Source organism: Eleutherodactylus coqui, chromosome 7 (genome assembly GCF_035609145.1).
Source record: "Eleutherodactylus coqui strain aEleCoq1 chromosome 7, aEleCoq1.hap1, whole genome shotgun sequence".
Classification (NCBI taxonomy): domain Eukaryota; kingdom Metazoa; phylum Chordata; class Amphibia; order Anura; family Eleutherodactylidae; genus Eleutherodactylus; species Eleutherodactylus coqui.
Genome location: NC_089843.1, coordinates 221330733 through 221353888, shown reverse-complemented (window position 1 = coordinate 221353888; position 23156 = coordinate 221330733). Strand labels below are relative to the sequence as shown.

Sequence of the window (23156 nt, the reverse complement as noted above, 5' to 3'; positions counted from 1 at the left end):
ATTGATTGTGGTGAACATTATTATTAGTTGAATTTCATTGTCCTTTTGAATTAGTCTTCTGACCATTAAGGATTAAGGTGTATCTTGCATTTTCTTTATACGTTGTTCGTTTCTATCGAACCATAATTAAAGATGGTATTATTGCTTGCTTCCCCCCCCCCAAAAAAGTATCTTCTGCGATAAAACCTATTTTTTATTGTATCCACAATTAGGGCTTAGTCCGACAGGCGCCGATGCGCCCGTGTTACTGCACGATAAGACGGCCGCAGTGCAGGTGCGGACGACTCTCTGCACCGCCGGAAGAAAGAACACATGACCAACTTTATTGCCAGTCATGTGTTCTTTCTTCTGGTGGTGCGGAGAGTCGCCCGCACCTGCAGTGCCGCCGTCTTATCGTGCAGTAACACAGACGCATTGGCGCCCGTGTGACTGAAACTTTAACCTGATTTTAAATACTTAGCACCTACATTTCAGCAGCTAAAATTTAGCTGACTAAAGGCCCATTTACACGGAGCGATGATCGGTCACACGACAGTCTGACTGACAGCTTTGAGCGATCATTTTGCATAAACTTTTAAGTAGCTACTCAGCTACTTAAGAGCAATTAAGTGTGCAAATAAAGCCTTAGCTGAAAGCAGTTAATAGCAGTTAATAGCCCAAGGGTTCTTATCTGCGGTCAGCTCCTTTGGTCTCCAGGGGGAAACAATACTATCAGCACTCCCCGCGGAGAACTCCTGATAAGGCTAAAGGACGATTTTTAGGTTGGACTAAATTTAACGATCAGCTAGCAGTGCACGAATAGTGCGCGATGGTCGCACGTTTAGATGAAACGATTATCGCTAAAATAATCGCTTTTTAGCGATCATCGGCTGGTGTGAATGGGCCTTAAAAAACTTCTTTGGTAATTTTTAGAGACCTGTTTTCACAATTAATGCTAATCTGTTATAAACTATCAAACTTTCCAAAATAAGTATTCAGTATTTTAATTTGTACTTTTAACTTTGCAAACAATGTAAACTGACTGGGTTTAAGCTGGTAAGGCTTGGGGGGCGCTGGGCACCATCCCAATACCTGAAGGGGGCGCTGGGCTGAAAACGGTTTAGAACCACTGCTCTAGATCATCATCTTGCAAGGGGGAATTGGTTGTAGTAAAGTCTTATACAGAGAGGTACGGCATGGCACAGCACGAGGAGGTCACAGGCTCAAAATTATGTGTAAAAAAAAAATCAACTTTCTCCTTTTTTTAAAAATAAAAAAGGCATGTATCGTATCGTCACGCCTATAATGATCTGTACGTCACGCCTATGATGATCTGTACGTCACGCCTATGATGATCTGTACGTCACGCCTATAATGATCTGTACGTCACACCTATAATGATCTGTACGTCACGCCTATAATGATCTGTACGTCACGCCTATAATGATCTGTACGTCACGCCTAAAATGATCTGTACGTCACGCCTATAATGATCTGTACGTCACGCCTATAATGATCTGTACGTCACGCCTATAATGATCTGTACGTCACGCCTATAATGATCTGTACGATACATTGAACACTATATATCATGCACGGGAAAAAAATCCTCTAAAAGACGGACCTAAAATGCTTATTATGTAATTTTGCCTCCCACAAAAAGCAATACGTTTGATCAAAAAAAGCCGTATGAACCCTAATGGCACCAATAAAACTATATGCAAAAAACACGCCCTCCTACGGCGCCCTCAATGGAAAAAAAATAAACATTATGGGACTTTGAATGCAGTGATGCCAAAATATACATATATGCATATTATATAACATTTTGTATGGTCATAAAATCGTACCAACACACAGATACAATGTATCGGGTCATTTGTGCTGCATGATCAACGCTGTGGGGAAAAAATAAAATAAAATTGCAAAAAAACAAAACAGAATTGAGGTGTTATTGTTCTCACTTCCTTCCAAAAACCATGTGATAAAAGTTGTACAATGCGTTACATGTACCCAAAAAACGGTGCAAATAAAAACTACAGCTCACCCCATAAAAAACGAGCCCTCATAGGGCTAGGCGGATGGGAAAAAGATTAAGCAGAGATGAAAATCCTCCCCCAAATAGTCATGTCCTTAACCCCCAATTACAAGGCTTGTCTTGGGCTTAACTCCTTAGTGACCAATCTTTTTTGTTTTTTTCTATTTTCATTTTTCCTCCCCCACCCCCCTTTTAAAAAAATCGTAACTCCTTTATTTATCCATCGACGTCGCTGTTTGAGGGCTTGTTGTTTTTTGCGGGACGAGTTTTATTATTGAATGGTGCCATTTAATGTGGCATATAATGTACGGTAAAACTTTTAAAACATTCTAAGGGAAAGAAATGGAAAAAAAAATGATATTCCTCCATCTATGGGAGCGTCTTGTTTCTACGGTGCAAAAAGATGCAACAAAAACGCCCTAATGACTTTATTCTGTGGGTCAGTGCGATTACTAGGAAACCAAACCTATAGTTGTTTTTTTGTTTTTGCTGTACTACTTGTATTTTTTTTAAAATTATTTTCAGTCTCCAACTTCTGCGCGCAATAACTTTATTTTTCCGTCAACATAGTTGTGTGAGGACTCATTTTGTGCGGCACATTCTGCAGTTTTCATTGGTACCATGAATACATATGACTTTTTGATCGCTTTTTATTACATTTTTTCTTGGAGACAAGGTGACCAAAAAAGCGCATTGCTGGTGGTTTTTTTTTTTTCCGCAGACGACGGTCAACGTGTGGGGTCTTTCATGAATGCAGCGATACCAAAGATGTATTTTTATTATTTCATTATTTTATTGTAAATATGGGGCGTTTTTGAACTTTTTATCCCCTTTTTTTTTTTTTTGTACGCAGCATTTAAAGGGTTAACAGCCCCGAGCGGCCACACAGCTTGTCGGGGCTGTTGCCCGTGGGTGTCAGCTGTAAGAAACAGCCGACACCCACAATGTATGGAGGGAGGTCGCAGTGCAATCTCCCTCCATACACGTCCTGCAGCTGCAGGACGTAAAAACACTATATGGTGGTCACTAAGGGGTTAAGGACACAGAGGGTGTCAAAACTCCAACATGGCCATTTTTCAACCATTCTTTCATGGTTTTCCTATGGCCGTTGTCATTCTGCATCATACAACAGCTCTTCAGTCTGAGGTTGTAGCTGTTGCCCTTTTACTTTGCTGCAAAATGTTTTGCTACAGCTTAGAATTCATTGTTCCTTCAATGATCACATAGCCCCAAGGCCGGACTGCTGCCCCAAATCACGATGCCCCCCCCCCCCCATGCTTCACACTCACGATGAGGTTTTGGGGTGCAGTGTAATTTTTTCTTCAAACAATGCGCATTTCTAGTAAAAAATAAAAATTCAACTTTTGTCTCATCGGTCCAGAGAACGGTGGAGCAGCCACGTATTCACAGACTTATGGACTGCAAGGTTTGGGGATTTTTTGGACAGCAGTGGCTTCCTCTGTGGTCTTCTTCCACAAACACCATTCTTTATAAGGGTTTATCGAATAGCGGACACATGCACAGAGCCGTTTGTAATTTGTGGTCTTCTGTTACCCTTTGATTCTCTGACACATCTTTCAAGGTTGCCTGTTGTGCTCTTTAATTGAATTTAAAAGACTGCCCCCTCCCAGGGAGAGGAGTAACAGCCCTAAGTTATATCCAGTTATAGAGGACTTTAACAGTGGATTATTGAGCACACAGGTCTATAGCAGTGCAACATTTGTATCGAGGCACAGGCCACATTAACCAATCTTTCTTGTCAACAGATTTGTCGGTAGCCAAGCTTTGTGCGTCTTTATTTAATGGGCAAAGCACCTGTGAAATCCACATTTCCAATCTCCTTAATTAAAGCACATTTTCCAATTAGCTCTTGGAGAAGTCATTAACACAGAGATGAATTTACTTTTTCTCCCTGCACTGCGGATGCTTACTCAATGTGCTCAATAAAAGACATAAAAGGTACAACGGTTTGTGCATTATCACTTTAGCTAGCTTGTACTCATATGTGGGACTTAGATAACAATCAGAACATATCTTATTAGTAGCCAATGGAAAAAGAATTCCAGGGAATTCCTTGTCTTTCATATAATAAATACGTGTGTAACTTAATAGAACTCAAGAATACCCCTGAACTAAAGGTATAATCTACAGCAGGCGACTCTGATGGCACTGTGAATCACCTGAGAGATGACCTTGAATGCAGCCGTTTTGCCAAGCTTCTCCCCTCCTTTGCTGACTGACTCAGCAGAGTGTTTGGCAGATTTTGCAGCCTCTTCTACTCCTTCACGGATTTTACGGCCAATATCGCTTTTGCCAACTTCATCAATGCTCTGCAACGATAAGACGGGTTTAAATAGTCACTAAATCTGTTGAGTTATGTATTTTCTGTTCTTCTGCTACCCAAATGACATTCTGATCACACAGGCAAACTGCACTTGAATTATTTATGGTCTCTGAAAGCATCGCTTCTAGAGGAGAATAGCTTTAAATGGCCCCCGGCGGAGCGCGGCAAAGCAGCACGCCGAATCCCGTGCGGCCTCGTAATCGTAATAAAAATGAATGGTCTTTTCCTAGCAGCACAGTGAACGAAAAACAAACAGCCATAGTAACGACACAGCTGTGAAGAAGTCAGCCGACCCTTTGAGGGGTGCATAAAGGGAGCAGATCTCAGAATGCTTTCTCAGTGAGTTCAAGTGAACGGAGACCTCAAAGACTCTGCAAACGTGACCGAAAATCATTCAAGCAAAGACAGTGTACTCATTACCAAGATGCTCCTTCTCTGAAATAGTCCAGCAGTCAAAAACTAGTTGCATCTTAATGGGAATGAACTATCAGAAAAGGACATTTACCCTTTAACTGCTAAGGACATAAGTTTTCCACCATGGCAGTCATGGAGGTTTGTACTATGTCACGATGTCCAACAAGTGCTGTGACAAGGCAGCATTGGGGTTTAAAAAGTCACCAAGACGGACCCCGGCAACGTGGCCACTTCAGATGCTGCACTCGTGCTAGGAACATACTACAGCAGCTTTAACCCCTTCAGTGGCAGGTTTATTATTACCATGTCAGCGCAGCAAGCCCAGGAGATTTTCCTGAGGCAATTCAAAGTGGCAAACGTGTACAGTGGCACAATAACTGTGTGTCCTAGCCAGCATTTCAGCACTAGAGCTGTCCAAGGAAATCCTCCGGGGTTTAACTGCATGGTCAGCGCAGCAAGCCCCAGAGATTTTTTAGGCGTGCCACTAAATTAGTTAAACTGCAGCTCCTTTCAATCTTTCAGTCGTTTGAAAGATTATATTTGTGTGTAAAAGGGCCTTAAACCGCCTTCCTGCCCACACGTAATGAATGGTCCCTGGTCCTTTGTATAATCCTTGGGAAAAATAAACCCGTAGCAGATCTTTCTACTGTGTAAGGATATTGGTAGCCATGAGGACATGGCCCCGGCCACCACTGTGTATTATCCGTCTGAGCTTAATCTCCAATCCAAGACCCTTCAGAGATGCTATGCCCTCTTTCTTTTAAAAAGAATTGGCCCTCCCACTCCTTGTGGTTAGGCATGCTGGTTATCCGTTACTAGATTATTCATCAATATATACTTTTGCAGGACATTAAACACAAACTGAGGCCCAACGTCCATGGGCAGATTTGATTTGCGGCACTGTGCGGAAAATCTATAGTTCAAGCCGCCCATAGGCAAGCATGGGGGTCCGCACTTCAATTTACAGATGTGGATTTGTTTTTCGGATTCCGCATGCAGAAAACAAATCGTAGCATGCTCCATTTTAGCGCGGTTCACGCACTAAAGCCGTCCGGTCCACGGCCCGTCCAGAGTTGACACTTTGGATGGGCAGCGGATTCCCTGGGAAGAGCATCAGATTAAAAAAAAAAAAAAATCTGTACTGCACATGTGCGCCGGCCAGCACTTTTGCCAACAGTCGCAGCACAGAAGAAAGAAAACACGGACAGGTAAGCAGGGTCGGATTGTGCTGTGCGCTCCCGCATGCAGAATCCGACCCACTCGCGGACATGAGGCCTTACTTAATGATAGCTTCATGGTTCCACTTTTCCACCTTTTTTATAACCAGGTTCAATCTCAACTACAGTGCTATGGCCCAGGGGTTAGATTAGTGCGGTCAGCAGTCCCCACCACTTCATATCTTACCTCTTTAACAGTGTCGGTTAGTTCATCAAGTTTCTTTTTTAACACCTCTGATGTTTTCATCGTTTCAGATTCTATCGATTTCTGTTGTTTAAAAGGAAAAGAAATTTTATCAAATTACATTTTCTTTGCAGATTAAATTAAAAATTATATTAATTCCCTAACAGCATATTAACTTTAAAAAAAGCGATAAACCTTAAAAAGACCCAAAACATACAATTCAATAACTTGATCCTTAAAAGTGCAGTCAAACACAAATGCAGTCCAACTCATTTCTGTGGGACACATACGCACACAGTGTCATTAAAAAATAAGCACATAAAGACACAGCAAACCTTCTATATAGTCCGGACAGAACAGATCGGGGCGCATTGCTGACGGAGTCCGGACAGAACAGATGGGGGCACATTGCTGACGGAGTCCGGACAGAACAGATGGGGGCACATTGCTGACGGAGTCCGGACAGAACAGATGGGGGCACATTGCTGACGGAGTCCGGACAGAACAGATGGGGGCACATTGCTGACGGAGTCCGGACAGAACAGATGGGGGCACATTGCTGACGGAGTCCGGACAGAACAGATGGGGGCACATTGCTGACGGAGTCCGGACAGAACAGATGGGGGCACATTGCTGACGGAGTCCGGACAGAACAGATGGGGGCACATTGCTGACGGAGTCCGGACAGAACAGATGGGGGCACATTGCTGACGGAGTCCGGACAGAACAGATGGGGGCACATTGCTGACGGAGTCCGGACAGAACAGATCGGGGCACATTGCTGACGGAGTCCGGACAGAACAGATCGGGGCACATTGCTGACGGAGTCCGGACAGAACAGATCGGGGCACATTGCTGACGGAGTCCGGACAGAACAGATCGGGGCACATTGCTGATGGAGTGCATTCAGACTGGTTATTACCCCCTTCAATCTCTAAGTTAAACGTACTGATGAAGTAGTCACATAACTTGTAGGAACCCAATTCAGCTTCCTATATATTGTGTAATTGGTCCATGCAGTTTAAGAAATATTTACTGGACTAAATTATACATATTATAGGCGTTTTCCCATAAAATAGTACCAAAGTGAGACAGGTTACAAGACTGATCACCTCTGTAATAATATACTGCTGTTTTAGATATCGCTCCATTTAAAAATGAGACACTTATCCAATGTTCCAGACAGAAAAAACAAAAAGAGAAGAACTATCGACTCTTAACCTGCTAAATTTAGGAGTCACAAATTTTTGTAGTTCCAAAATTAAAATATAATTAATCTAGATGCTCACCCGCCACAGTATACATCACACCCAGAGCTTCCCGCTCCTCCCGCAGTGTATTTACATTCAGAGCCCCATTGCAATCATGACGAACTAGTGAAGTCCACTATCGCCTAACCATCCAGAGTAATGAATTCAGCCCCCCTCCCCCTGGACTCCATAGCATTAGGAGCTCAGGTGGTCTTCTCATCCATCCTCCCAGTGCATGGCCATGGAATAAGAAGATGGAACAGGATTCTAGAGGTGAACAACTGGCTAGGTTGATGGTGCCGTCAGTAAAAATGTGGATTTCTAGACAATGGAGTGAATTACCTATATGATGGACTGCTTGCTAGAGACGTGTTGTATCTTGCAAAGACGGGTAAGCATATATTTGGCAGGCGCCTTGCTGCACTCATCAGGAGAGCTTTACACTAGAACAATATGGGAAGGGAAGCGGAAGGCAAAAATATACAGCTAATGAATACATTTAAGAACCTCGCTATTAGAAGTACAAAGAAAGAAGAAAGACAAAAAATTCAGAAAGCAAGTAGAGGAACAAGAGACCCCGATCACAAACTAACATGTTTCTACACAAATGCCCAGAGCATGGGAAACAAACAAGGGGAATTTGAGCTCCGAACACAGGAAGAAAAATATGATGTCATAGGCATCACGGAAACTTGGTGGGATGATACACATACAAGGCTTGAAGGATACAATGTATTTATAAGAAACAGATCTAATAAAAGGGGAGAAGGGGTTGGGTTGTATGTTAGGAAAACCTTCATCTGCACAGAGATTCAAGCTTCAGAGCTGGGAGTTCTGTAGAAACTGTTTGGGTAAGAATACAAGGAGAGAACAACAGAAAGGACCCCATTGTAGGCATTTACTATAGGCCGCCTGGACAAGCAGAAGATATGGAGGAACTCTTTCTACATCAGATGGCCAAGCTCTCAAAGAAGCCCAACATAGTGATCATGGGAGATTTTACCCATCCAGACATTTGTTGGGAATCTCTCAGGTGAAAGTAATGGATCCAACAGATTCTTATCCCCTCTTGGTGACAACTTTATCTTCCAGAAGGCAGAAGAGAAAACAAGGGGATCTGCTATCTTGGACCTAATTCTGACCAACAGGGAGGAAATGGTTGAGGAAGTAAGGGTGACTGGGACCTTAGGGGGCAGCGATCATGATATCCTTGGATGCTGGATAACAAGGGGAGGAAGACCTGAGAAGACTCAGACCTCAAGGTTGGATTTCAGAAAGACAGATTTTAATGATCTCAGAAAGAGAATAGGAAGAATCCAATGGCTGGATGTTCTTAAGGACAGAAATGTCCAGGAAGGTTGGGAAATATTGTGAAATGAGATTCTCAAAGCACAATCGTTACCAATCCCTAAAATAATGAAGAATGGGAAGCATTTAAAGAGACCCGGATGGCATAGATTACTTAAAATCCTCCCCGAGCTAATACACACCGACCAAGTCGGATTCACCAAAGGCAGGCAAGCCCCTGACGGCACCCGTAGAGTACTAAACTTTCTTAATAAAATAGACTCCTCCCATTCCCCATTGCTACTGTTAGCCTTAGATGCCGAAAAGGCCTTTGATAGACTCCACTGGGGCTATCTTTTCTCAGTCCTTGAAAAATTTGGATTTTCAGGTTATATAATACAAGCAATTAAAGCCTTATACTCGACTCCCAAAGCTAGAATTCTAATTGATGGAACACTATCTGCCCCCTTTGATATCACAAATGGCATCCGTCAGGGATGTCCATTATCCCCACTAATTTTTACGCTAATGATGGAACCCCTTGCAGAACACATCAGAATAAACCCTCACATCCATGGCATACACACAAAAACCCGACAGCACAAAATAAATTTATTTGCAGATGATGTCCTGCTAACATTAACAAAACCTACAACTTCTCTACGGGCAGCATACTCAACTCTATCTCAATTTTCAAAGGTATCTTTCTATAAACTAAATATTGGCAAATCACAGATCTTAAGCATTCATGTAAATGAAAAATTAAAATCGGAATTACAGCGAGAGTTCCCATTCCAGTGGCAACCCAAAAGTATCCATTACTTGGGGATCCAAATATGCTTTCCCCTGAAGGAACTAGTAACTACAAACTATCTTTCCATTTTGAAAACCATACAAAGCGACTTAGACAATTTAAAAAAACAACAGACCACCTGGCTAGGGCGTATTGTACTTTACAAGATGATGATTCTCCCAAAACTTATGTACTATTTTAGAACTTTGCCTATCCCTACCCCAAGAACGATAATCCAAAAACTTCAAACACAAATGGCCAACTACATTTGGGATGGTAAACCACCAAGAGTCTCCCTATCAACCCTAGCTCTTCATAACTTACAAGGAGGAGCTGGTCTCCCAAATCTCAATGCATACAGAAATGCTATTATCTTAAACCAATCATTAGTATGGCGAGCGAGACCAACAACGATCAGTTGGCCCAGCTTAGAAGCAGAAGAGATTAGCCCCAAGCCCTTAAACTCTTTCATATACGCAAAAATCCTCGCCACCTCCTCCCCTCAATTACACTCTAGGGTAAAGCTGTCTCCCTTACCTCTAACCATGTCGGCAACATTACAAGCATGGAGTGAATTAGTCAAATCTTCAGATAAAGCTAAATCCTTAAGCTTGAAAAAGATTCCTATTGATTGCTTAGGGTACTTTTTTACAGACCTTCAGATGGTCCCGTGGATTAAAAAAGGAATAATACACATCTCAGATCTATTTATCGGGAGTGCTATAAAACCCTTTGAATCCTTAGTGAAAGAATACAACATACCTGAGGAAGATGCACTCAAATACCTCCAAATTAGGTCATTCCTCCAAACGTACCAAGTACAAAACATAGTCGTACCCTGGGGGACCTATAGAGGCCTTGAGGGAATCTGGCAAACAAATACTTCAAAAACCAGACTCTTTTACGACCACTTAGCGGGAAACTTAAAAACTGGAAAGAAGTGCCATCTCTTGAGTTGGGAGAAGGATCTGGGAACCGAAATATCAATCGAAGATTGGACAGATGCATTTAAATGGGCAAACAGAGCCACCAGAAGTGCAAACATGCTAGAAACACACATAAAACTAATAACAAGATGGTACTTCACACCACTTAAACTTAAGACCCTTCGTCTGTCCAAAGAGGCACTATGCTGGAGAGACTGTGGGGAGGAAGGATCCCTTCTCCATATATTTTGGCTATGCCCACGGATTTCCTCTTTCTGGGGAGATGTCTTTACTCTCCTCAAAAATACAACACAATCTAATATATCAAAACTTCCAGGTACGGCTCTCCTGCTCTTAAAATTAAAACACCTTAGCCCTCCTACCAGGCATTTGGTGACCCATATATTCTTAGCAGCAAAACTGCTTATAGCAAGACGATGGAGGTCAAATGAAGTGCCAACAATCAAAGACCTAATCCACCTGGTTTCTGAGCACAGCATCTTTGAAAAAGTTCTAGCCCTTAGAAATAACACCATAGAAAAATATGATTCGGTATGGAATACGTGGCTCCAAAACCACTCAGTTTGAGGTCTTCTCTATGTTATGTTTGTTTCACCTCACTGTTAAAACCCCACGTTTTACTTTCCACTCCAGTCTCTATGTAGTTTGGAGACGGCTACTATGCTACATAGCTACCACTAAGTTACTATTTGCTGAAATAAAAATTAAAAAATGTTTAGGTTAGTAAAGCGAACATACAAGATTATTACTGCAAATAAAATTTTTTTTAAAAAAAGCTAAAAGAGACCAGGATGGATGAACACAGAACTTGTACACATGTTAGAAAGGAAGAAAAATATGTTTATCAAATAGAAAGAGGGGGGAATATCTAAAGAAGAATATAATGCAGTCTGCAGAAACTGTAGGGCAAGGGTCAGAAAAGCTAAGGCTAATAATGAATTGAGGCTTCCAACAGAGGCCAAAAGCAATAAAAAAGAATGTTGGTGGTATGTCAAAAGCAAAAGAAAAGTCAAAGATGCTATTGGATGCTTACAAGATAAAAATGGTGAATTGGTTAAGAATGATGTTGAGAAGGCTGAACTTTTAAATTCCTATTTTGTATCTGTTTTCTCTCAGAAAGTAGATGGAACATCAACTGATCTTCCATATGCTATTGGGGGAATACAAGAATGCAGGCTATCTATAAGCAGAGAGATGGTGAAGGAACACATAATTAACTTAAATGAATCCAAGTCTCCAGGTCCAGATGAATTACATCTAGGATACTAAAGGAAGCAGCGGAGGTAATTGCTGAACCACTCACCATAATCTTTGACAATTCCTGGAGAACAGGAGAAGTCTCAGAAGATAGGAACATTATTTGTCCTTTTCCAATCTTCAAAAAAGGGAAGAAGGTGGATCCAGGAAACTACAGGCCTGTGAGCCTGACTTCTATACCAGGAAAGATCTCTGAGCAAATTATTAAGCAGCATGTATGCAAGTACTTGGATGGGAATGGAGTAATTAACCAGAGCCAGCATGGGTTTGTAACAAACAAGTCATGCCGGACGAATCTAATTTCCTTCTATGACAGAATCACCAACTGGGTTGATCAGGGAAATGCGGTGGATGTAGTATATCTTGTCACAGTACAGAGGGATCATCCCTATTCTCATCTGCACAAGGAAAGACTAGAAGCAATGGGATGAAACTGAAAGGGAGGAGACACAGATTAGATATTAGACAGTGAGGGTGAGCAATGAGTGGAACAGGTTACCACGGGAGGTGGAGAGTTCTCCTTTAATAGAAGTGGTCAAACAAAGGCTGGACAAATATCTGTCTGGGATGATTTAGTGATCCTGCACTGAGCAGGGGGTTGGATCAGATGACCCCGGAGGTCCCTTCCAACTCTAATTTTCTATGATTCTATTACTGCAGTCCGCTCAACATCTCCTTCCCACTCCACTACTGACTTGCCCAGAGTCACGGGCAGCATGTCCCTCCTTTTGGGCAGCATGTAGATCATGACGTAACTCAGTAGATGCGTTTAGCAAGAGGTACAGCTACTAAATGCAGGAGAACTCTTATTATAAACGCACAGCGCGGCAAGTAGTGAAAAATGGCAACAATATTTTTCAATCTTGTTGCCATTTGCAAAATTGTGGGCGCATTGGTGACCGTTTTGGCTTACCTTTCCAGTACTCTGGCACTATTGCACTTTCTGTCATTAGAAAACAAAAATTCAATACTTATCTATTCCTTCCCTGGCAGTCTTCTTATCACATCTTCTCCCCGTCAATCTTCTTCTGTCTCCTTCAGTCACCCCATGTCACCTCATCTCTAGAGAGTTCTTCTTCTTCTTCTGGTGATGAAGCGTCCATTGTTGATATTCTCCTTCCTGCAGTAGCGTGCATAGCATAGCAGGGAATGCCGAGCTATTGCCGAGACTGTGCATGCACGCTGTCTCTCTGCAATAGTACATGAAGAACACTCACGGTTAGACAGCGCGCATGCTCAGTCTCGGCAATAGCTCGGCATTCCCCGCTAGGCTATGAACGCTACGTCACTAGTGACAGGGTACACTGACCTGCAGGAAGGAGAATGCCGAAAATGTATGCTCCAGAACAAAAGAGGATCCGGACGGCTTGCAGTGAGGTGACCTGAGGGACTGGAGAAGATCAGCGAGGAGAAGGTGCGATAAAAACAAAACCCCTTTAAGGGCAAAACCTCTACCTCAAAACTTAAAGAGAGCATTATTCTAAAGAAGTATTCTGGGTAGACAAAACCCCTCACTGTTGGCTCCATATATTAATAGTAAGGGACTAGCACTGCTTAGCTTTGGTAACACAGTGGCTCTATGAGATATTTCGCTCACTTCCCGCCCCTCGAAGTCCTGTTGCTCCTAATTTTGCACAGCAGGGGATGGAAAGGAAAACCTCACAGAAACTGTTACCAAACCAGAAATACATCATCAAGTGCTTTACTTTTAACATATGTATCCAATAGTAAAAGGGTATTCTGGATAGAGAAAACTACTTAACATTTGTTTAAAACTCGCAGGCATCTTTCTCTCCCCGTGGGAAACCCCTGGTCACTGCGCTACGAATGGCTTTTTTAGAGTTTCAGCCATTCTCAACTTCATCAGCGGGGGATCAAGGCGGCAGACCACTTGCTGACCTGCTATTGAGGACCTTTCCTGAGGACAGCTCATGAATAGTTTTAGCCTGGAAAATGCCTTTACTCTCAATGAGGGTATATGGACATCAAAGACAGGGATGCCTTGCCCAAGCAGCAGCTCTTGCTCCGGTAGACTTAAAGCATCCATGTATTACAATAATGCTGCATTTCCTGTTATTTTGTAAAAATGGCCATCGGAGCTGAAAAAATACCAATTTCTCTATAACTAAAGAAAATAAACTTACTCTTACAACTTATAGAGGTTGTACCAAGATGGCATATGAACACCATAGAGCAGGACCCCCTCTCTGCCCCAGAACAGAGAACCGATCTGTGAATGGCTGTCCTGTAATACTACATTTTCCCTGCAATTGAAGTTGCAGAAAAGATGCCAGACTGGTCGCAGCTTTCCCTGGCAGAATTAGCTGTTTGCCAGGGGTGCCGAGATCAGGATTCAGGGCTCGCCCCACATTCTTAAAGAGGTTGTGCATCTTGGCACAATTCCTTTAAAAAGACTTGAACATTACATTGCGTCTTCTTGCCATAGAATATAGACAATGCTCTATAAACCCTGGGCTGTGTGCTAACTGAGGAGCATTAAAGGTACATAATTAATTCTTGCAGTATATAGGAGGGGGAAAAAAAAAAAAAAACATACAAATTTTCTGCGGGCTTCCTGTAGAGCATCAGACTCCTCGAACCTTTTAGCTTCTTCTCTAAATTTTTTAATGTTATCTTTCATCTCTCTGTTTTTTGAAAGTTCCTGCTTGATATCTTCAAGAAGCCCGGCCAGGAAACCTCGTCTTCCTTGAGACGAATAGTAGCGCAACTAAAAGTGAAAAAGAAAACGTAAACATTAGTCAACACCATTATATATATATATATTTTTTTTTTTCCTTTTTAAATCCCATCCACACAAGGGGTAAAGTTTCTCCTTTAGCAGAGCACCTAGTATGTGTGAGGCCTTTACAGTGGTTGTACCTCAATTGCAAATTATACCCTACTCCCAGGATTGAGGACAACTCTCTGATCGGTTGGGGGGTCTCATCAAGGACACTCCTGATCTGGAGAACGGGACTCCCATGTCGCACTCTCCGCTTACTACAAGGGTCGCTTCTTCCCCTGCAGTGACATCACTGTGAGTAGAGCGCCCCACTCATTTCAGTGAGTCTCACAGAAGTAGCCGAGCGGCACCCACTCGCGTATATCTGCAGTCACACTGAAAATGAATGGAGCGCTTGTATGGCAAGTGCTCCATTCATTCTTCTATTCACTGCGGGGGAATGCTGTGCAGTTCCAGGAAACATGGGACCCTTGTTCAAGATCAGCTGTGAGAGCCCCACCGATCAACAAGTTATCCCCTATCCTGTGGATAGGAGATAACTTGCTATTGTGGTACAACCCCTTTAACCCTTACCAATCCAATTTGTATCCTGGTTTTCCTAGGGGGCTTACTCTTTTTCTCCTGTTATACAACAGCGCTACCTGCTGGCTAAAGCCAGTACTGCATGAGGTGACACATTGAAAAGGCTCCAACAGCAGAGAGGCTGACAATATACAGCAAGAGAACCCCGACAGATGTCTTCCAACATCAGAGCTGTACAGCATTATATCATAATGTCTTCAGAGGTCAGACAGTGGATTGGAGAGGGTTAAGGTCATGCATGTCCCTCTGGGAAATTTATGCAAATGAGAAGATGGAATAATGCCTCTACAGCGCCACCTAATAGAAGGTAGCATTCCTGCACGTCAACGTCTGACCTTTTAACAGGCCTCATAACAATTACAGGGAATATCAGCCTGAACCAGAGTCTTCTTCAAAAGGAAAAGACAACCATGTGCGGACAGCTGTTTTGGGGTTTTGCGCCTCATCAGTGAAGAGTAGGTTGCTTGCTGGCTACGTGAGATAAAGGTCACACATTGACATGCAGAAATCCTACCTTCTAATTGGTGGCGCTGTACAGACATTGTTCCATGTTTGCATTTGCATAAAAGAGAAGCATGTATGCCTTATAAGCATCCTTACACCGACTAGGTGTTCTCCTTAAGGAGCAACCTTACCCCCTTCCATCTCACGTCACAGGCCTCTCCACAATCTCTGAGACCTCTGGTGAGCAGCAGTGCCCTTGGCTGATCGGAGGGCCTCCTGGAAGTAAGATCCTCACCAAACATTGAAGGCCTAAACTACGGCCATCAAATGATAAAGTCCCAGAGAAACCCTTTAATCAATGTTCTCAATATAAACATATTCACTAAAGATGAACGTAAGCTGCATGTCCTCCTACCTGTTGTTCCAAAGGAGTGGGACTCATCCAGTAAAAACTACTAACAGTCTTCGGAGGCATTCGATGCCAGACTGTTGCCAACCTGTGGCTACGGGACATCAATGTCTAGAAATAGAAGGATATTAAAATTAGGAACTCAAATGTCATCAAATGCATAAACTCATAAGTATCCACAGAACATTGAATATACAATATTAAAGGTGTTCAGTCACAGCTAAGAAGGGGTTAATAACATGAGCGGAGTTACTGAGTTATTAGTCAGTGCCGCCGTTTATATTCTTGTGCTTTGCTGCCATCTAGTGGCCGTAGTTATATGTTTCATGTATACGTGGTACTGCCACTACAGTAATGCCTTGCTATATGTAACCCTTCGAGTTCACTGTGTGGTCATATCCAGCTCCCTGGGTAGTGCCATCTTGTTTTCCCTTACGCCAGTGAGAGCCCACCTCCCGTCTAGACAGGAACCTCCCAGATCTCCTTAAAGGCAGGCACCCCCTTCACCTCTTAAGGTAGCAGCTGCTGGGTTACCCCTGCTCCTTCAGGGATTTCTGTATTTGTCTAAAGGTGGCGGACTGCAGGGCCTCGCTCCCAAACTCTATGTTCATGGGGAGCCACTGGTGAGCCTAGACTCGTTCTCTGGTCTCCCGCAGCAGATGCTGGGCTTCCCTGTCTCTGGAGGGAAGACCCTTCCTCTACCTCATGGGATACTTCCCCTACAGTTGGAGAACCCCTCGGGGGTGGTGCCCTCCCTGGGTTGTTGCAGCGGGCCCGGAGGCTTGTGCTGCTTCCATCGGATGGAGTTCAGGTGTGCACGGCTCTGGGCGGTGCCTCATATCATCACTGATTGGTGGGATGGAGTTCAGGTGTGCACGGCTCTGGGCGGTGCCTCATATCATCACTGATTGGTTGGATGGAGTTCAGGTGTGCACGGCTCTGGGCGGTGCCTCATATCATCACTGATTGGTGGGATGGAGTTCAGGTGTGCACGGCTGTGGGCGGTGCCTCATATCATCACTGATTGGTGGGATGGAGTTCAGGTGTGCACGGCTCTGGGCGGTGCCTCATATCATCACTGATTGGTGGGATTGAGTTCAGGTGTGCACGGCTCTGGGCGGTGCTCATATCATCACTGATTGGTGGGATGGAGTTCAGGTGTGCACGGCTCTGGGCGATGCCTCATATCATCACTGATTGGAGCAGGGGAAGAAATAAGCCCTTTCAGGGAGGATCTCCGGCAGTCCGGAGTAGAACTACCCTGCAGAACGGAGTGAATTCGGCCTTTGCTTTAACCCGTCAATGATGAAACTTTTAAGAGAATGACTATAAGTGCGCTCAATCAGACCGAGGACCTGTAAGGTCTTTGCTTGGGGACTATGGCCCAATACTCTTATGGCTTAACCAACAGCCTTTGGTGCTTTTTCCATAGCCATTGTGCTTTGCCTATATGGCTCCGCCTACAGCACAATAGCCCCTATGGCTCCGCCTACGGCACAATAGCCCCTATGGCTCCGCCTACGGCACAATAGCCCCTATGGCTCCGCCTACGGCACAATAGCCCCTATGGCTCCGCCTACGGCACAATAGCCCCTATGGCTCCGCCTACGGCACAATAGCCCCTATGGCTCCGCCTACGGCACAATAGCCCTTATGGCTCCGCCTACGGCACAATAGCCCTTATGGCTCCGCATACGGCACAATAGCCCTTATAACTTTGCTTGTAGCACTTAGAGCTTTGCCTATAGTCTTGGTGCTTTTGTCTTATAGCCTTTATAGCTTTACCTATAACCTTACAGCTCTGCCTTTAGCATAATAACCTTTATGGTTTTGCCGACAGGCTATAAGGCAAAAGCCAAACTGGCTAATATCCTTTATGACTTTGGCCTTAAGGCCCATTTACTCTGGACGAGTGTTGGGCAAACGATGCTCGACACTTGTCCTTGTATCCCCGTGCTCCTGCATGGGAGCTAGCACAGCTGGTTCACACACGGAGCTGCCAGCAGGGGGCGGGGCAGTGCAGGAGATTTCTCTTCTCTTGCTCCCCTACCCCTCTCCATTGAGATACACAGCGGACGTTCGCTATTGAACGGCGGCTGTTTAAACTGCTCATCGTTTGTGCTGCTAAAAGACGAGCGATGAAGCTCATCGTGCAGTTTAAACAGCCGCTGTTCAGTAGTGAACGTCCGCTGTGTATCTCAATGGAGAGGGCCAGGGGAGCAAGAGAAGAGAAATCTCCTGCACTGCCCCGCCCCCTGCTGGCCGCTCTGTGTGCGAGCCAGCACTGCCAGCTCCCATGCAGGAGCACGGAGACACAGGGACGAGTGTCGGGCATCGTTTGCCCAACACTCGTCCAATGTAAATGGGCCTTTATAAACTTTGTGGTTTACCTAAAATCTTTGGGCTTTGCCCATATCCTTTCTGTGTTTTAATTAGCGCCTCTGTGCCTGACCCAAATACTAATAGCAACTGCGCTTGGCCTTGTGGCCCCTGGGCCTCACCTTCACCTGTGGCAATGACTTGCCTTTGACCTACAGCCTTCAGGCCTGGCTTACGATGTACGCTTACTTCTATCCTCTGGGTTGGGCTGCTGGCCGGTGACCTCTAATCTAGAGGAAGCCTTTGTTTCCTCGTCACACACCTTCAGTAAGGCATCTATGGTAACGATTACCTCTGGGAGACTGTCCTGATGATCGCATAGCAAGTCAAGCAGATGGAGAGAACGACTTACCTCACTTACAACAGCCTGTAGTTAGAGGATGCCTTCACATTTTACCTACCCGAATCCTCCTAACTATAAAACCAAGAACTCAAGCTAGAATGTGGCTTCGATTCATCCTAGATACAATGTATCGGTGTGACATTGTGTAAATAGTGGGCTCCTTTTTGGGCATCTTACTTCCTAAGTACAATATCAAAGCGCGTTCCATAGTCTAGTTGGCTGTAATACAGAAAGCAGTACACCGGGGACAGGTTGGATCCCGGCGTCTATATTCAATAAATTGGAGCATCTATTGGGTTTGTCTGTCTGCTGATCTATGTCAACACTTCAAAGCTGCCAGACAGTAACAGTACGAAAGGCTGAAAAAAGACTTGTGTCCATCCAGTTCAGCCCATTACCCCCCTCCCCAATATTGATCCAGGAAGGCAAAAAAAAAAATACTACATCAGGAAGAAGCCAATTTTCCTCATTTTAGGGGAAAACAAATTCCTTCCCGACTCCAATCAGGCAATCGGCACAATCCCCGGAGCACCGACCCTCCTGAGTAATCAGTGATATAACCTCTAATATTGTAACACTCCAGAAAGCCGTCCAGACCCCCTTATACTCTTAGCGAGTTCTCCATCCCCACGTCCTCCGGCAGAGCGTTCCATAATCTCACCGCTCTTACAGTAAAGAACCCCCTTCTACCGTGTTTCTCCGATAAGCCCTACCCTGAATTGAAAGATAAGCTAAATCCATTCTAATGGACCGTCTGTGCTTCGTCCCTCCGCGGCTGAACGGTGGATGTGAACTAAAATGCATCGTTCACATAAAAGCAGCCCGACGCCTGCGTGTAACGATTATCGCTCAGATTGGGCCGCTTGGACCAATTTTAAGGGATAATCGTTGGCCGTGTTTACAGTGAACTATTATTGAACGCTAATCATTCTGTATACTAGGGCCCCAGCAATGGCCTCCCGGTCTGCCATAATACCCGCAGGACCTCCCCGCATGCCATCGGTGGAGCAGCTCGGCCCCATTGTTTCTGTGTGTATTAGAGGCATTGGCACAGGCAGGTTTCTTTCCTTCTTCTATAAGACACAGCTTCTCCTGCCAGCCGCCGACCCGCCGCTCCCCACACATCCCTTGTTTACAGGCTGCTGCAGCCAATGGCAGAGCTTAGCAGTAGAGCACTGAGCTGTCATTGGCTGCAGCAGCCTGGGACATCCTGTAAACAGACTGGACTGCACCGAGGACTGAGTGGTGGCACCGAACACAGCGGGGAGACAGTCTTACATAGTCATAAGATTAACCCCTTACAGGATGGTCAGCTGGAACGTGCCGGCGTGATGTTACAGAGCCGGAGGAAGCGAGCGGACGGATACATCGTTTATGGGGAAAGTATTCTATTCATCTACATGTCTGCTTATTCTAAGCTTACAGGTCCAGTGGGCGGAGCTATCGGTGATTGGCAGCTCTGCACATAGAGGTAGCTGTCAGTCACTGGTAGCTCCACCCACTGGACTCTTCAGTTCAGAATGAGCAGAGATATAAATGAATATAATACAAGTTCTACGGAATGTTTCCCCATAAACTATGTATCCATCCGCACGTTCCAGGTGACGGGATCCCTGTAAGGGGTTAATCTTACGACTATGTACGGTATTTGTGTGCCAGTATAATGTAGCGGGTTCAGCTGGCAGGAGGGCATGTGGGCACATCCTGGTCTATCCATTTAATATCCTTATTGTGAGAATGAAGAGGTTTTCACCGCCCTCCCCACCGGCCCTGGGGCACCCGAAGACCCCCACCACCGGCCCTGGGGCACCCGAAGACCCCCACCACCGGCCCTGGGGCACCCGTCGAATAGCCCCCTTCCAGCTCTGGGGCCCGGTAGACCCCCACCCCACCGGCTCTGGGGCCCGGTAGACCCCCACCCCACCGGCTCTGGGGCACTTGAAGACCCCCACCACCGGCTCTGGGGCACCCGTCGAATAGCCCCCTTCCAGCTCTGGGGCCTGGTAGACCCCCACCCCACCGGCTCTGGGGCCCGGTAGACCCCCACCCCACCGGCTCTGGGGCACCTGAAGACCCCCACCACCGGCTCTGGGGCACCCGTAGAATAGCCCCCTTCCAGCTCTGGGGCCCGGTAGACCCCCACCCCACCGGCTCTGGGGCCCGGTAGACCCCCACCCCACCGGCTCTGGGGCCCAGTAGACCCCCACCCCACCGGCTCTGGGGCACCTGAAGACCCCCACCACCGGCTCTGGGGCACCCGTCGAATAGCCCCTTTCCAGCTCTGGGGCCCGGTAGACCCCCACCCCACCGGCTCTGGGGCGCATGTGGTCTCCCAGGTCTTTCCCTTAGGGCAGCTGGTGGATGGAGACAACAAGAGGCCCGGGCCCTGCGGTCAGGATGACAGCGGCCACCACTGCTGGGATATGTGGTACCACCATGGGATCACCGCACGGACGGCACCTCTACTCCGGAGGGTTCATCAGTGCGGTGCTGGCAGTCTGCAGACACCGGGGGGCTCCACCGCACGTCTCCAGCGGTCAGCCTTCAAGGGACATCATCTACTTCTAACGCTCGTCTCCTGCACACAGCGCCACTCTTGGCAGAAGTCCTTCTCTGGTATTGCAGCTGGAAGGGCACTACAACACCCAGGGCTCACACAGACATCCAGCATGGCAGCCACTGGAGGAGCAGCAGGGACCCCAGTCACAACGTCTGACAGGAGCCCCGGCGCCTCACTAACCCCCTCCAGTGTGACGGCAGCGGCTGAAGCGACTACTCAGCGCCCCCGTCAGACCGGTGCCGCGCCCACCCAACACCCCGCACACAACCGTAAGAAGCAAGGACTCTCACCCGGCTACACTGACGCAAGGCGGCCGCCATCTTTATACAGGACTCCCCTTCGACCTTCCCGCACGTTGACGCTGCACCGCTTCCGCCGACGTGCGGGTCAGCTGACCGATCACGTGTTTTGGTTGTCATAGCTACCAGTAGAGCTCCTCATTTACATTAACGCCTATGACGTCAGCAGGCTGAGGAATATGATGACAGTCTGTGCAAGAGCGCTTGTGGTCACGTGAGGTCTGCGATGCTTCTCTGTGAGCGGTGGACCGGCTGCTGCTGCCGCCTCAGGCCTCACTGCTAGCCCCGTAGTACTCGGCCTCTCACCGGGCTCCCTGCGCTGGGCCTGAAAGTGAATTAGAAGGCTACATTCACCTTTGTGAAGAGGTTCCCTCCGCACTGCGAAGCTGCAGCATAGGCTAACAGGGTATAAAGCTAGCGCCACAGGTCAGACCGGCGGTGGCACCCGGAGACCCCCAATGTAACCCAGAGACCCATGGCACCCGGAGACCCCCAATGTAACCCAGAGACCCATGGCACCCGGAGACCCCCAATGTAACCCAGAGACCCATGGCACCCGGAGACCCCCAATGTAACCCAGAGACCCATGGGAGACCCCCAATGTAACCCAGAGACCCATGGCACCCGGAGACCCCCAATGTAACCCAGAGACCCATGGCACCCGGAAACCCCCAATGTAACCCAGAGACCCATGGCACCCGGAGACCCCCAATGTAACCCAGAGACCCATGGGAGACCCCCAATGTAACCCAGAGACCCATGGCACCCGGAAACCCCCAATGTAACCCAGAGACCCATGGCACCCGGAGACCCCCAATGTAACCCAGAGACCCATGGCACCCGGAGACCCCCAATGTAACCCAGAGACCCATGGCACCCGGAGACCCCCAATGTAACCCAGAGACCCATGGCACCCGGAGACCCCCAATGTAACCCAGAGACCCATGGCACCCGGAAACCCCCAATGTAACCCAGAGACCCATGGCACCCGGAGGCCCCCAATGTAACCCAGAGACCCATGGCACCCGGAGACCCCCAATGTAACCCAGAGACCCATGGCACCCGGAGACCCCCAATGTAACCCAGAGACCCATGGCACCCGGAGACCCCTAATGTAACCCAGAGACCCATGGCACCCGGGGACACCTAATGTAACCCAGAGACCCATGGCACCCGGAGACCCCCAATGTAACCCAGAGACCCATGGCACCCAGAGACCCATGGCACCCGGAGACCCCCAATGTAACCCAGAGACCCATGGCACCCGGAGACCCCCAATGTAACCCAGAGACCCATGGCACCCGGAGACCCCCAATGTAATCCAGAGACCCATGGCACCCGGAAACCCCCAATGTAACCCAGAGACCCATGGCACCCGGAGACCCCCAATGTAACCCAGAGACCCATGGCACCCAGAAACCCCCAATGTAACCCAGAGACCCATGGCACCCGGAGACCCCCAATGTAACCCAGAGACCCATGGCACCCGGAGACCCCCAATGTAACCCAGAGACCCATGGCACCCGGAGACACCCAATGTAACCCAGAGACCCATGGCACCCGGAAACCCCCAATGTAACCCAGAGACCCATGGCACCCGGAAACCCCCAATGTAACCCAGAGACCCATGGCACCCGGAGACCCCCAATGTAACCCAGAGACCCATGGCACCCGGAGACCCCCAATG

At 46.7% G+C, this 23156-nt stretch overlaps 1 protein-coding gene across 1 annotated transcript in view; it reads right to left on the bottom strand.

The window, feature by feature from the left end:
• TIMM44 (translocase of inner mitochondrial membrane 44) overlaps positions 1-21568 on the bottom strand; it is a 42693-nt gene extending 21125 nt beyond the window's left edge. Inside the window, exons 1-5 of the mRNA XM_066574455.1 lie at positions 21461-21568; positions 15895-15999; positions 14268-14438; positions 6180-6260; positions 4198-4347 (exon numbers count right to left, since the gene is read on the bottom strand). Of these exons, the coding sequence (XP_066430552.1) occupies positions 4198-4347; positions 6180-6260; positions 14268-14438; positions 15895-15999; positions 21461-21490 (537 nt within the window). The 5' untranslated portion in view covers positions 21491-21568. The remainder of the gene's footprint in view (positions 1-4197; positions 4348-6179; positions 6261-14267; positions 14439-15894; positions 16000-21460) is intronic.
• Between the last annotated feature and the right edge of the window lie 1588 nt (positions 21569-23156).